At 33.9% G+C, this 17322-nt stretch overlaps 1 protein-coding gene across 1 annotated transcript in view; it reads right to left on the reverse strand.

Moving 5' to 3' along the window:
• The window catches only part of LOC149528960 (synaptotagmin-2-like), a 76690-nt gene extending 73997 nt beyond the window's left edge, over positions 1 to 2693 (reverse strand). The window contains exon 1 of the mRNA XM_089810594.1: positions 2236 to 2693. Coding sequence (XP_089666720.1) covers positions 2236 to 2346 — 111 coding nt within the window. The 5' untranslated portion in view covers positions 2347 to 2693. The remainder of the gene's footprint in view (positions 1 to 2235) is intronic.
• Between the last annotated feature and the right edge of the window lie 14629 nt (positions 2694 to 17322).

A 17322-nucleotide genomic window follows, 5' to 3' on the forward strand; every position in this document is an offset into this window, starting at 1 on the left:
CTCATTATTGTATATATACGGAGATTAATAAAAAAACATGTCAATCTAATAGTCAACTCAATCAAATTTTTACAACAGCAAGGTTTGTTGGGACTAAGAGAGAAAATTGTCAAATCAACAAGCCAGTTGTCTTTGCTAGAACAAATATCGGGGGATGAGGTACAATCCTTAAAGGAACCCAAAATTATGTGCATGTCCATGTATTGACTCAAAAAAAAAAATCATCATGTACGTACACATACTGATAACGACCAACATAGCTGTAACAAGTAAACCACAACTAAAAATGCTAATAGCCAAACTGAGAGCCACTTGATGTTGCCAGGAATTGAAATATTTGGGAATGAGGAAGGATTCGTACAGAAACCTAAATTCATGATCTATCTATGTATTGATGCATGCATACATATTTCTATGTATATAGAAGCACATCAAGGATAACATTTCCCAAATTGACAAGCCTATCAGTTTTGGCATAACATCAAAAATCAAGGGATGAGGACAATCCCAAAGGAAACCCAAAATCAAAACATGCTCCTAGTCATCAACCTTCAAATAAAATAACCGCCACACGTCTATATATCAGCAACAGAAAAGCTAAAATGTCCAATAAGATAAGTACACCAAGACCAGAATACAAGTACCAAATTATAAATTTATAAATTCTCTTGGCTATAATTTTGATATCAACAGAAGAGACACAATCCTTATTGATGCATGCATAATGCACACATCTTTATATGGATTTATGTGCACATTAAGAATTTAAAGACCGAAGTTAACAAACAATAGATTGTGATATTGTTATCAGGATTTAACTGTATAGTTTTTGAGTCAAACTCACTGAGGAACCTCTGCAGTTAAGAGCGCTCAAGTTGGAGTAGTACTGGGATAGGTGACCTCCCGGAAGTCCCAGTGCTTCACCTCTATGAGCATCACCTAGATCCAATGAGTGCTAAGTGTTCCATTTATTCTCATGAGAGATGGATTCATGTGAATCACTACTCATGAAACATGGGTCAATGAGTTTGACTCAAAAACTACACAGTTAAATCCTGATAGCAAAATCACAAATTTGACTTACTGTGGAAAATATCTCCTACTTATCAAACAATAGATTGCATGGTCTACCACAACATCAAATATCAAGGGATAAAGACAATCCTAATGGAACTGAAATCAACGCAATCAACCTATTATCAACCTATTGAGATAAAAATCATCCCATTGATACATATATCAGCAACCGGTATGTTACAATTGCCAATAAAATAAATGCAATAGGAATAAATACATTGAAACTAGAATGTCAATACCCATATTAAGAATCCATTTTTTCAGAACTATGATATTAGAGGATGAGACATAATCCTTAAACCAAATCGATGTTATTGATGGATACACACAAATTACAATAATCACCCAACATCCACACACAAAGAATTCCAATACCCAAATTACAGGGCCAGTTGCATTTTAGACAACTACAAATATCCGTAGATGAGGGACAATCCTACAGAAATCCAGCTGGATGCATATAGCCATGCATCGATGCCTACCAGCAATAGTTCCCACACACATGCATATATCAATAACCAATCAATTAATCAAATCAGTAGAGCGAAAATAACTTCATGAAGTCTAAGAATTTAAATATCTAAACAAACAAGCCACCCGACTGCCAGAACATCACATGATACAGGGAAAAATCCTTACGAAAACCCCCAGTCTATGGATACATCCACGTACATATACACACAATAATTGGACCCGCTTGCACACACATAAAACCTGAAAATCAAAACATAGACATACATGCTGAAAATTCAAACACTCAAATTAATAGTGCAGATGACTTGTATATATAAGGAGTAATTCTTTTAAAAACCAAAATCGATGCACATATTCATGTACCCATGCATATACACAATAATCTCGCCGCCTTACAATTACACTTAACTAAAAATTCAAACACGAGAAATGAACAGAGCTTGTACACACAAACTGAAGATTCAGACAGCCAAAATAAACAGGGCAATTGACTGTGCCAGAACTCTAGATATCAGTGAATAAGAAACAATCATTACATATACCAAAATCAACACTACATCCATCTTGAGCTATAAATGGATAATAAGCAGTGCTTATGAATACCCAAATCAACACGACATCCATGGAAATTTGTATAAATATCTAAAATGAATACATTCGAAAAACAGTCAATCGGGCACTCACCTTCACATCATTTGCTTGAAAATATATGAACATGAAATATCCAATGAACAACCCAGTTGGAATGCCAAATCCAAATCCAATAAGACTCAAAATAGCACTGAAAAAACCCATTACCCCGAGCTGGACTTCTTCAATTAATCCTGCGAAATGTTCAATCAATTGCTAAATATTTGCAGCCCGATTCAAATAGCACCCAATTGGGGAAGACAATGATATCTGTAGTATGGATCCAATATTATCAATTGGTCTGCTAATAGAAAGTTTTAGCTTCTTATTTCTTATGGCCGGCAAAAAACTGGACCAAGACAGATAATGGATTCAATAGGCTCCCTAAAAAACTCTGCATTAAATGTTCACAGTCCACAGCTTTTATTTGAATATTCGGGATAGAGGCAGATGACAAATTATTGGATGAATTTCTTTTATTTCAAGAAATATTTTTCATAAACATTGATATTTGGATTTTGGAAAGGAAGATAATAAACCTATCCGATCGAGATCTTTATTTCCAATACATAAGTGCAAGTTTACCTAAGCATATTCCAATAGCGTTCAACTACCTCTCAAATTAATTTAAAATTGTAAAGTTTATTCAATAAATAATTAATGTGAAGAAAAATTTCATCGTAAAACATGCACCGAAGCGCAAATGTAGCTTCTCCAGGTGCCCTTTTATGATTTCTGTTGTATTTTAATGGTTTCTTTCGACATTTCTTGGATTGATTCTTTTGGCATTGAAGAAATGTCAAGTCAATTCAAGTTGGCACGGATAATTGGGTGTAAAATCAAGGGGTTTCTTTATCTTTTTCTGGTTTTTGAATTCTTCGAATAAGCAAAAGACAACGAAATGGTGTGTTTTTAAAGTTTCTGAACCGTTGATGCCTGCTCATAGTTGTTCCCACGCATTTTGTTCGTCTGTCCATTCTTTCTTAATTGCATCAATTTTTTTGTCTGAAGTTTGTTTCTTTTTGAAACTCTCGCGTATAAATTTTTGGACTCGTCCACGAGAAAGTTCAAAGGAATAATATATTAAGGTTATAAATAAAGTTATCTTGAAGCTGTTTAGCATAGTTTGACTAAAGTCATTGTTTAACTTATTTCAAAGTTATTTTTGGAGCTGATGATTACATAAATATGCATAAATTTTACAATAAAAAAAGGTACATGTCAAGAGGAGGGAAATAATTTTTGTCACATATCATGTTTGTATTGTTGATTAATTCTAGTCTCTTATATTGGTCATGATTTAGGACAAGTTCTCATATTTGACTCGTAGTTGTTGTTCAACCATTTTGCATGTCATTTTTTCCACAAACTACTTGGACACTTTTTCTATTCTCATTTATCATTTTTCTCTAGACATTTCAAAAAGTCATGGGTAAAGAGCTCCATGAAAATATAAAGTTATTCTTAACTAAAATAGAGAAATCAAAATAATTTATTTTAATATTTTATTATAAATGATATTTACTATATTTAAATTTATTTAATTTATATTAATTAAGTTAAAATTATACAATGGAAGAAATGAACTTCAGTTTATAATTTTTCTTAGTGGGAAGAAGACTCTATTAGACTATCTCTTAAGTTTATCATATTGTGTGTTCTCCAATTGTGTTTAATTGATAAAGGGTGCTCCCCTTAACACCACAAACACACATAAAAAATAAAGAAACAATAGAATTTTCACAAGAATAGAAAATGGGCTTCTTATTATCTCCTAAGTATGGAATTACATATTTTCATAAATACAATATTCAAAGCCACATGGGCTCTTTTATTACAATATTCTTCAAGATAGAGTTGCAAATACCACCCAAAACTGTCCAAGAAAACTTATGGGCCTTCTTTATATAGGCATTTTCCACTGCCCAGGAAGGTTATAGACACTTAGCCCTAACTCTTCAAGGTGGCCAACCTAAAATTATACTATTTTATTACACTTTATTACATAGAATTAGCTCAAGACAATTTACAAATTACATATTCGGGTAGCCCAACTTCTAGAGACCATAACTTACAAGCTGTTGACATGATTGGCTATTATAATCCCTTTTTCAAAACTAAAAAGTTTTGTTCTACAATGGTTGATCACACAAGTGTCGATCGATTGAGGTTTGAGCTCACTTTGGAGTCATTTAGACCTTTGAAACTGAGCTTGAAGTGTTTATACAAAAAATGCATCTCAAAAATCTGCAATAACTTATCCAATACATATGTTAGGCAATGAATCTCATCTAGTAGACTAATATATCTAAGATGAACCTCCACCTGTGAAATTACAACATTCTAAGATCATATGACCAACTTAGTAAACACAGTAGGCTTTCACAAATAACAACTTTGCATTGAAACAATCTTTATGGAAAAGATAGAAATAGAAATATTTTTGATGATGTAAGATTGGCCTTACACCTAGGATGCTCATGCATCAAACATCTAGGATAATTTGAGGAGTGACCCTGTCACGTCTCAGGTGTCTAGAGGAAAATCAATATGATTAACCTACTCCCTTGTTAACCATGATGAATCTTCAACATGTCATCTTTTCCATTTGACAAAATATTATTCATATGTTATATTTGTTGTGCTTGTGCCAATACGACTGTCTAATATCTCCACAATTTCCTTTGTAGCTGAAGTAGTTTTCATTTAATACTCTATTGTGCTTCTGGGATCTCATCTTCAACACCTTCTTCATGATACTCTGGTAGATCTGAAATGTTAATACTGGTGAAATATTCAATTCAATGGGCAACTCAACTTCATAGGCTGATGCAGCACAAGGTAGGAGAATCCCCAAAGGAGATGTCCTAGCCCCCAGCAAATAACCACATAGTGGAAATACAATAACAATGAATGATCAAATATCAAATCACAACTCTTTATTCATAAAATAACAATTACATGCAATGTGTCACGCTATAAGGTCTTTTTGGTTACAGCCAAATACAATAGCAATTACAATAACAGTTCTACAAGATCCCTCAAGATCCAAACCAAACACTAGCTAGTCTAGATTCACACTCTGGTAGAAACCTCCAAGATCTCAACTTGTTCTCACAAGCCACCAAGCAACCTCCTTATTTCTGAACCACAACCACTTGATCTTCTTAGAAACTCACAACTCTACCACAGTCCTACTGTAAACTACCTCACATGCGGCACTCTATCCACGGACTTAGGAAAACTCGCTCTTCTACTTGCTCCTTCTCTCCAAGATTCTACTAAGAAGAGATCACACCTTGAAGCTTGATTAGAAATGCTCATATGCCTTGCTTAAATAAGCACTTACCATCCAAGATGTTACCAACACAACCAATGTGGGATAAAAGGTAAATGCAACTACTTTTCAACAAATATTTAATTTCCACCCAAATACAACTAAGCACCACCATGTGACCCAACAAATATTAAATGCATGCATGATTTAATAAAATGTCCAATATTTAATTCCCACCCAAATACAACTAAGCACCATAATGTGGCCCAACAAATATTAAATGCATGATTTAATAAAATATCCACAAACGACACACCTTAATAAATGGAATGATAATCATTTTTATTTAATTTTCTATTTACGCCACCTATGCACCTCAAAAATAGAAATTCTCTTTTTTTCTCCTTTTCCCTTTTTTTATTTTTAAATTTTTTTCTCTAATTTTCATCACTTTCTCTCTCCTCCACTTTTTTTTTAAAAAAATTCCCATGCAAGATGCTCCTGCATCCCCAAGTAGAAAGAAAAAGAGTGTCCCACACTTTGATGCCAAAAGAAAGATCTACAACCATCTTCATCTTCACCAAAGATTTCCACTTCATCAAGGACAAGAAAACCAACATGCAAATCATCCACATCTGCATCACTTTGTTAAACACCATAATATCAACCATCTAATCAGCATGCTCACTCCCAAGAAAAAATTGAACATAATGCTTCACCAACAAACCCTCATTCACATTAGAAACTAGTGAATCCACACTAGCAACAACAAACTCCATATCAGAAACAATATGTAACTCCTCAACAACATATGCCAAACTCACAACACCAACAGTCTCATTGTTCACAACAAGATGCTCTACAACATACAAGTCACCACCAACAACAATTAGATCATCCACGACTGAGTGCTCCACAATCTCCATGTTAGACTCAACCAACTGATCATGAAAACCAATCTTCATCCCAACATCAACAAGGTTAGGAATATCTTCAGCAACAACCTCCAGTTGCTCTACAAGTTCTATATCAGGCTCCACAAACTGATCAACAAAACCAACTTCTTCCACCTCAACCTTGCTATGCCATCTTCTCTCTCGAAGAAGTCTTCTAATCGTCCAAACAACTCTCTTTCAAATTGGTAGACTCTAGCACCAAAAACATCTATGAAATACCTTCCTCATCCTATCCTTATCTCGATTAGTTGAACTAGTTTCAAACCAAGCAACCACCTCCTTAGCTCAATCAGCCAAACTAGATTCAAACTGAGTAGTCATCTTAGAAAAATTCCTCTCCACCTCATCATGAAGATTTGTAATCATCTCAGGGTCTAATCCTCTTGGAGCCATCTCCCAAGATCTTCATAAACCCTTTGCAACAAATCCTTCCCACGCTTCTTGTGACAAATTCAAATTGTTTGCAAGTCAAATCACAACCTGCCACCTCGCATGAACAATTAGGAACCACATCACAAGTCCAGGACCACAGATCTGCAATCTAGAAACTCTTTGTGATCATGCTTCAACAAGATCAACCTTCCATCTTTGCATCCATTGATATATCTGCAAGCCCTATGCAATTGCAAGCCAAAACCACAATCTGCCACCTCACAACCAATATATCTAGGACTTCAGAAAGAAAAATACATGACCAAATCAAGATCAACTCAGATCTACTTCTCCAACCCAAGTCCTGGTGCAAACTACCTCAACTTTACCAATCTCTCTACACACTCAGGAACAACCTTCGCTCTGATACCATCTGATGCATCACAAGGCAGGAGAATCCCCAAAAGAGATGTCCTAGCCCCCAACAAATAACCACATAGTGGAAACACAATAATAAGGAATGATCAAATATCAAATCACAACTCTTTATTCATAAAATAACTATTACATGCAATGTGTCAGGTTGTAAGTCCTTCCTAGTTATGGTTGAATACAATAGCAATTACAATAACAGTTCTACAAGATCCCTCAAGATCCAACCCAAACACTAGCTAGTCTAGATTCACACTTTGGTAAAAATGTCCAAGATTTCAACTTCTTCTCGCAAGCCACCAAACAACTTCCTTGTTTCTAAACCGCAGCCATTAGCTCTTCTTACAAACTCACAACTCTACCACAATCCTACTGTAAATTACCTCACATTCCGCACTTTATCCACAGACTTAGGAAAATTTGCTCTTCTACTTCCTCCTTCTCTCCAAGCTTCTACTAAGAAGAGATCACACCTTGAAGCTTGATTAGAAATGCTCGTATGCCTTTCTTAAATAAGCACTTACCATCCAAGATGTTACCAACACAACCAATGTGGGATAAAAGGTAAATGCAACTACCTTTCAACAAATATTTAATTCCCACCCAAATACAACTAAGCACCACCATGTGACCCAACAAATATTAAATGCATGATTTAATAAAATGTCCAATATTTAATTCCCACCCAAATACAACTAAGCACCATCACGTGGCCCAACAAATATTAAATGCATGATTTAATAAAATATCCACAAACTTCTACGCATCTTGATAAATGGAATGACAACCATTTTTATTTAATTTTCTATTTACGCCGCCTTGCATCTCAAAAATAGAAATTCCCCTTTTTTCTGATTTTTCCTTTTTTTTATTTTTTTATTTTTTCTCTAATTTTCCTCACTTTCTCTCTCCTCCATTTTTAAAAAAAAAATTCCCATGCAAGATGCTCTTGCATCATAGGCATTCCTTGAATCATGTTTCTTAGTATCTGGGATGGTCCAAATTTCTCTATTTTCAACTTGTTATATGTACCTGCTGGAAATATCTCCTTCCTCAAATGAATCATTAGTTCTTATCCTACTTGAAATTCCTTATACATCCTTTTCTCATCTTCCTTAGCATTGTACCATGCATTAATCTTTGTGATGTGTTGCCTCACCTCTTCATGGATGTTCTTTAAATATTTTTCAAAATTCTCAACTTCAACACTACTTATCCTTCCTTTATCCAAATTCTTCAATTCAAAACCATTTCTACCGACTACTTCCATATACAATATGGAATGGTGATTGACCAATGCTTTTGTTGATAATATTATATACAAATTTTGTTAGTGGTAAAATCAAACCCCATTCTTTTGGCTTATCTCCAACCAAACATCTTAACAAATTCCCCAAACTCATATTCATAAACTCTATTTGTCCATCAATCTGTGGATGATGTGATGAGTTGAACTTCAAACATGTCTTCAAATTTTTCCATAATGTGCACCAAAATACCTAACAAACTTCATATCTCAATCTAAAACTATGCTCTTTGGTAGACCATGTAGCCTCACCCCTTCTCTGAAAAATAACTCTACCACATGAACATCATCACTAATCTTCTTGCAAGAAATGAAATGGTCATCTTTTAAAAACTATCAACCACCACAAAAATTGAATCATGATCTCGTTGAGTCCTTGGTAAGCCAAGAACAAAATGTTGAAAATGATTGAAAAGATCATGAATGAAGAATAATGGAACTAGTAAATAATATTTTCAATCATTGTTTTTTCATTGATGTCAAACTTGCTACTTGCAGGAATGACAATTGCTTAAGTGATCCAAATACTATCAATTGTTTGATTGACAAGGAGGAGGCAATCAATAAGATGTAACTAGAGCACCTAGAGAAAGGTTGAAGTTATGACGTTGTAATGAATTATAAGGATTAGCTAAGCCATTGATAAAATAGTGTATTGATGACATACTCTAAGAGGATGGACACACTGAGACATATCAAAGATGTAAGGTTTAACTAAGTCATTTGTAAAGCCTAACTAAGTTCATTTGAGAGGGCCGAGCAAGCTAGTTAGAGCTGAGCAAATTCTTAGTTGAAGCTGAACAAGTTCAACTTTAGTGTGTACCCAGCAATCCTTAGGGTGCCGAGTAACACAAGATTGTTCAAGTTTCAAGTAACACATGATTGTTCAAGTGTCGAGTAACTCAAGAAAAGACTTCAGGTGTCGAGCATTAGTAAATGTAGTAGAAGCCAAGTAACACAGAAGGAGTCGAGCATCAGTAAACCAATGATGCCGAGTTGCTACATTATTGATAAGACAAAAACATTCACCAGATCAATAACGATAAGTTTGTTACATTGAATTTTGTGAATTAGTTGGATGATAAGGATGATGAGTAGATGTCACAGAATTTCATGTAAACCAGGAAAACCAGTTTTGAATGAATACTGTTGGACTTATCATGAAGTTTCTGGAAGAAACAATTTGGAGGGAAAATAATATCGTTCTCCTAGATCAAATCAAATTGATGAGTGAGAAGATTTGAGCGAGAAATGAAGAACAAAACTTCTTTATAAGGAGTTACAGGTTAGAGATCGAAAGTGTAGAGGGAGTTGGTCATAAGTGTGGTCATGCGAAAAAGCCAAGAGAAGGCTAGTGTGAAGTGTCAAGAAGAGGACACAGTGAGGAGTAAGAATAGAGCATCAAGACTCTGAGTTGATCAAGTAACCATAGAGTGCATTGGCATAACGAGTGGAAGAACTCAAGGAGACAGATCTTGAAGGGTGGACAAGTTGTCAGCACTGCAAGGAAGAAAATCCAAGCAAAGAAAAGAACTGAAGAGTGATCTAAAATTTGCAATGTTAGAGTTGCAATCTTTATTAGGTCAAAACCCTTCTAATACTTTCTTACCATTGTATTAGATATTGAAATCCTACATTGCTAGGTTAGCTTAATAGATAGGTGGATAAGCCTTAGGAAAAGGATAGAAGATCCCTAGGAGAAGGATATGAGATCCTCTGGAGAAGGATAAGAGATCCTCAGGAGAAGGATAGGAGATCCTTACAGAGGGATAAAATATTCTTTTGAGAAGGTGACTGTAAATCCCATGGACTTGGGTGGGCCTAATAGCTCTATGTAAATCCCTTAATAGGGCGGCATTTTAAGTTGAATGTTCTTAAGTCCTTTAATAGGGCACACTCCTAACAGGGTGTAGAAATCCTTTAACAAGGTCACATCTTATAGTGTGTAAAGCCTTTAACAAGGTATGCCTTTAAAGGGCAAACCATTAGAAGTGGTTGAAATCAATTGCACAGTTATTTTGTGGGTGTTATCCCCACCCCAGTTTTACCTTCTTATTCCTAGAAGGTTTCTAGGTCACCAAAATCCTTTGTGTTATGTGGTGATGCATGCTTACTTTTCATGATTGTTTAATGTTTAACTACATGCATGATAATTTCAATTATATGCCATTAAGGATTTGACAAGAAAGTAAAATGGCTAGAAAAGAAAATTTGTATTGGACATTATTGGACCTTGAATAACTAATTCACCCCCCCCTCAGTTATTCTAAATAATTCTAACACAAAATCCTTGCTGACGTCTTCCCATGACTTCTATGGTACATGTAATGGCCAATGAAACTTTGTATTATGCTGAGCTCTCTTTACTGTCTACTAAAATTTGCAACTCCATACAAACTACTTGATAGCTTGCTACAATTGTGGCTAATAATAATTCTTAGTAACCAAACCAATACTTCAATCCCAACCGAAATGTCCAACCAATCATCCACTATTCTTCTCCTTGATGAGATTTTCTCTCATAGATCTCCTTGAAATACACAAGTGACTTCCTCTAAATAGAATTTCATTCTAGATGATGAAACTGAACCACTTTTTCCTATCAAGGGTAACCATTTTTGTACAAGATTTTGCTTCACCAAAATGAGGATCCTCTAGATATAAAATCTTGAGTTCCTTGAACCCAACCACCTCAATCTGCATCTCTCTTAGAAATTTTTTTCTCCTGCAAAGAACATATGCAACCCTATTTGACTTCTCGCTCTTGTGTTTTAGAACAAATATGTAACTATGCAAAAATTCAACCCACTTCAAATGCCTCTCATTCACCTTTCCTTGACTATTCAAATAATGCAAACCTTGATGATCAATATACAAAACAGACTCCTCAAGAAAAAGACAATGTCTCCACTTCTTTAATGCTGGAAGTATAACATAATTTTTTTGAGCATAAACATAATATTTATTTTTTCTATCATTTAACTTCTCACTAAACTAGGTAACAAGTCTACCTTTTTTGGTTCAAAATAACTCCTGTTGTAGTACTACTAGCATCATAGTCTACTCAAAACACCTTTATAAAATTTTGAAGTGTTAAAATAGGTTGTTCTATAACTTTCTATTTCAATAAATTAAAACTCGTACATTATGTTGTAGCCCATTTAAACTCTTTCCTATCCCCTCTTGTTTCATTCAAGGTTCTAAAATAGTGTTTAAACTCCTGATAAACTTTTTGTAAAACACTACTACATTTGAGGGTGATTTTTGACGAGGAAATATCATAGTTACGATAGGAGACTATCATATGATTGACAATTGGACGTGTCAAATCCACTTTTTTGTGTGTGCAATAGAAACTCAACCTATTTTATATCTGCCACAATTGTGATAGTAAATACCATCACATACCACACTTTTGATGGCCATATGGTGTGACATACAATTCGTCACAAAATAAGATATTTTCAGTATTACAACAACCAAGTGTTGCAATTTTGTGACATAATTTTTTCAGAGATCACACCATTCAACGTTGATGTGGAACAACATTCTGATGGAAATTCTATATATGTGACAAATAGGTGTTGCAAAGTTGCAACACCTCTTTGTCAGATACTCCATCGATCACACTTGTATTGTGATAGAATTTTTGACAACATTGCTATTAAAGTGACTATAAGCTATTGCAAACTTGCAATGTCAACTTTTCATAAAGTCCATTTGGTCATCCTTGCAGTCTGATGGAATTTCCAATGATGTTGTTATAATAGTGATGGAAAAGCATCACAACTTACAATAATGGGTTGTTGAAAAGTCTATTGTTATGTTGCGTGTCCGACATTTTCCCGCTGCAATTGCGATACCCTATGCATGGTCTTTGATAGGGCCATTACCATCTCGAAGATCACCTTCTAGATGCCAAGCTTGAGTGCAAGACAAATAGCTCTGTGGTGTTAGTATTTGATCCTCTACAATGGCTAGAATTTGACAGTCACAAGAGTCATCTTGTCTCTTTTGTATGTTAAAAATTAAATCTGCAATTTTTAACTTACAAAAGGGACCATATGACTCTTGTAACTATGGAATTCAGGCCATTACAGGGGGGATCCAAGACTAACACTAGAGATTTATCCATATTGCACTCAATCTAGGTATGTTGAATGTGATCTTCAAGAAGACAACAACCCTATCAAAGACCATAATGCATAACCCAAATTATATCTATTTCTACAAAAACTAGAACCACAACCACATAATCTATGAGGTTATTACTCAAACCAAGTCTTTACTCAAAATATAACACCTTTACATTATTTAACTCCGCCATGTTTTTCATATGACTTTAAACTTATTATTTTATTTCCTTTCATTCATTCTAAAAGACCTAAAAGTTAGGGTTGAGGACGTTTGTATAGCATTAAATAAATATTAAAGATTGCTAAGCTTAAATTTTAAAGATTGAAATCAAATATATATATATATATATATATATATATATATATATATATATATGTCATTTTAATTCAAAATTTTAAGTAGGTAATACTCTTTAAAAATAAAAAATTAGTATGGTAGAGTATTAATGATAATTTGTAAAACAAATCTTTAATAGATTAGTTAATTAAATTATTTCTTATTTACAATTAATAAGTAATTAAAATAATTTGAAATCTTAAATAAAGTATATTTTTATTTCATAAAATACTATTTAGTAATGAAAAATTAGTTTACATAATTTTTAGTAATTGCATTTAAGTAAATCAATGATAAATTGACTTTTATTTTTAAAATATTCAAAATATAAATTTTCCTATTCAAGCATTGTTGAATATACAAAAACATGCAATTGGTTTGCTTAGTACAAGTCAACAACTTATGACAAGAAGTTAAGAGGACAATGTAAGGTGTATATCCCATCTTATACTTGAGATGTGTCAAACCATACTAGTAAAAAAAATTCAGTGCTGGTCTGAAAATCTTACTTCATGTTATAAACATGGAGAACCCTCTATGCATCTTGAACGTTCATCATGTAGATGAATGGTTGAGGAATGGTCATGGAGCGCTATATACTCGATCCTTCCAAATCATAGTTAGATAGTTGAGTCATCTTTGAAATTTCCATATCTTATCGGAATCTTAAGTAATGTGTATAGATAACCCTTTTGACACAAATAAGTTGCAACATCAAAGCTTTACCAAACGAAAGGTTTCACTTGAGAGATTAATTAAGTTAAGGCTATACAGTGGAAGAAATGAGCTCCAGTTTATAATTTCTCTTATAGTGGGAAGAAGACTCTATTAGACTATCTCTTAGGGTTATTGCATTGTGTGTTCTCCAATGTGTTTAATTGATGAAGGGCACTCCCCTTAACACCACAAACACACATAAAAAATAGAGAAACAACATAATTTTCACAAGAATAGAAAATAGACTTCTTATTATTTTCTAAAGTATGGAATCACATATTTTTAGAAATACAATATTCAAAGCCACCTGGGCACTTTCATTAAAATATTCTTCAAGATAGAGCCACAAATACCACCCAGAACTGCCCAAGAAAACTTATGGGCCTTCTTTATATAGGCATTTTCCATTGCCTGGGAAGGTTCTAGACACTTAGCCTGAACTCTTGAGGTCGACCAACCTAAAATTATACTATTTTATTACACTTTATTACATAGAATTGGCTCAAGACAATTTACAAATTACATATTCGGGTATCCCAACTTCTTGAGACCATAACTTACAAATTGTCGACTTGATCAGCTATTATAATCCCTTTTTTGGAACTGACAAGTTGTGTTCTACAATGGTTGATCGTGCAAGTATCCATCGATTGAGGTTTGACCTCACTTTGGAGTCATTTAGGCCTTCAAAACTAAGCTTAAGTGTGTATACAACAAATGCATCCCAAAAATCAGCAATAACTTCTCCAATACATATGGTAGGTAATGAATCTCATCTAACAGGCTAATATATCTAAGATGAACCTCCACCTATGAAATTAAAACATTCTAAGATCATATGACCAACTTAGTAAACACACTAGGCTTTCATAAATAACAACTCTGCATTGAAACAATCCTTATGGAAAAGACAAAAATAGAAATATTTTTGGGTGATGCAAGATTGGTCTTGCACCTAGGATGCTCATGCATTAGACATCTAGGGTAATTTGAGGAGTGACCCTATCACATCTCAAGAGTTTAGAGGAAAATCAATATGATTAACCTCCTCTCGTGTTAGCCATGATGAATCTTCTACATGTCATCCTTTCCATTTGACAAAATATTCTTCATATGTTATATTCCTTGTGCTTCTACCAACATGACTGTCTAATATCTCTGCAATCTCCTTTGTAGTTGAAGTAGTTTTCATAATACTCTATTGTTCTTTTGGGATCTCATCTTCAACACCTTCATGATACACTATCAGATTTGAAATGTTAAAACTAGTGAAATATTCAATTCAATGGGCAACTCAACTTCATAAGCATTCCTTGAATAATGTTTCTTTAGTATCTTGGCTGGTCCAAATTTCTTCATTTTCAACTTGTTATATGTACTTGTTGAAAATATCTCCTTCCTCAAATGAACCATGACTTCTTGTCCTACTTGAAATTCCTTAGACCTCCTTTTCTCATCTTCCTTAGCCTTGTTTTATGTATTCATCTTTGTGATATGTTGCCTCACCTCTTCATGGATGTTCTTTAAATATTTTGTAGAATCCTCAACTTCAACACTACTTATCTCTCCTTTATCCAAAATCCTGAATTCAAAACCATTTCTAGGACTACTTCCATATAAAATCTGGAATGGTGATTCATCAATGCTTAATATGCAAATTTTGTTAGTGGTAAAATCAAACCCCATCCTTTTGGCTTATCTCCAACCAAACATCTCAATAAGTTCCCTAAAATCCTTATATTCATAAACTCTATTTGTCCATTAATTTGTGGATAATGTATGAGTTGAACTTCAAATATGTCTTCAACTTTTTCCATAATGTGTACTAAAATACCTAAAAAACTTTGTGTTTCAATCTAAAACTATGCTCTTTGGTAGACCATGTAGTGTCACCACTTTTCTAAAAAATAACTCTACCACATGAACATCATCACTAGTCTTCTTGCAGGGAATGAAATGGTCATCACTGAAAACTTGTCAACCAACACAAAAACTAAATCATGCCCTTGTTGAGTCCTTGGTAAGCCAAAAACAAAATCCTTCCTAACGTCTTCACATGGCTTCTATGGTACATGTAATGGTTGATGTAACTTTGTATTATGCTTAGCTCTCTTCACCATCTGATATACTCTACAACTCTGTACAAACTACTTGATAGCTTGTTGCAATTGTGGCTAATAATAATTCTCAGTAACAAAAGCAATAGCTTTATCCCAACCAAAATGTCCAACCAATCATCCACTATGCTTCTCCTTGATAAGATTTTTCCTCATATAACTCCTTGGGATACACAAGTGACTTTGTCTAAGTAGTATTCTATTCTAGATGATGAAATCCAACCACTTTTTCCTATCAAGGGTAACCATTTTTGTACAAGATTTTAAAGTTTCACCAAAATCAAGATCCTCTAGATATAAAATCTTGAGTTCCTTGAACCTAACCACCTCAATCTACATCTTTGTTAGAAAAGAATGTCTCTTGAAAAGAACATACACAACCCTATTAGACTTCCCTCTCTTGTGTTTCCAAAAAAATATGTAACTCTACAAAAATTTAACCCACTTCAAATGCCTCTAATTCACCTGTCCTTGACTATTCAAATATTGCAAACCTTGATGATCAATATAAAAGAAAAAATCCTTAAGAAGAAGACAATGTCTCTACTTCTTTAATCCTTGAACTATAACATATTTTTTTGAGCATAAACATAATATTTCTTTTTTCTATATTTAACTTCTCACTAAACTAAGCAACATGTCTACCTTTTCGGCTCAAAATAACTCCTATTGCAGTACCACTAGCATCACAATCTACTTGAAACACCTTATTAGAATTTGGAAGTGTTAAAATAGGTTGTTCTATAACTTCTATTTCAACAAATTAAAACTCTTATATTCTCTAGTAGTCCATTTAAATTCTTTCATATCCCCTCTTGTTTCATTCAAGGGTCTAAAAATATTGCTAAAAATCCTGATAAACTTTTTTTTAAATACTAGTACATTTGAGGGGTATTTTCAATGTGATAATGTCGTAGTTGCAATAGGAAACTATGACATGATCAACAGTTGGAAGCATCAAATCTAATCTTTCATTTGTGTGATAGAAACTCAACATATCATATATTTTCCACAATTGAGACAATAAATACCATCGTATATCACACTTTTGATAACCATATGGTGTGACATACAATCTGTTGCAAAATAAGATATTGTCAATATTACGATAGCCAAGTGTCACAATTTTGTAACATAATTTTGTTAGAGATAATGTCATTAGATGTTGATGTTCAACAATGTTTTGATGGAGATGCTATATATGTGATGGACAAGTGTTGTAAAGTTGTGATGCCCCTTTTTCAGATACTCCATCAATCACACTTGTATTGTGATAGAATTTTTGATGACATTATTGTTAAGGTGATGGTAAGCTATCGCAAACTTGAGACATCAACTTGTTGAAAAGTCCATTTGGTCACCCTTGTAGTGTGATGGAATTTATGATGTTGCTGCTATAATAGCAATGGAAAAGCATCACAAGTTACAACAATGGGTTGTCAGAAAGTATGTTGTTGTGCTGCATGTCCAATGTTTTTCCATCATAGTTAT

The sequence above is a fragment of the Cupressus sempervirens genome, chromosome 11 (genome assembly GCF_028749045.1).
Source record: "Cupressus sempervirens isolate cs-2001-9-10 chromosome 11, ASM2874904v1, whole genome shotgun sequence".
Classification (NCBI taxonomy): Eukaryota; Viridiplantae; Streptophyta; class Pinopsida; order Cupressales; family Cupressaceae; genus Cupressus; species Cupressus sempervirens.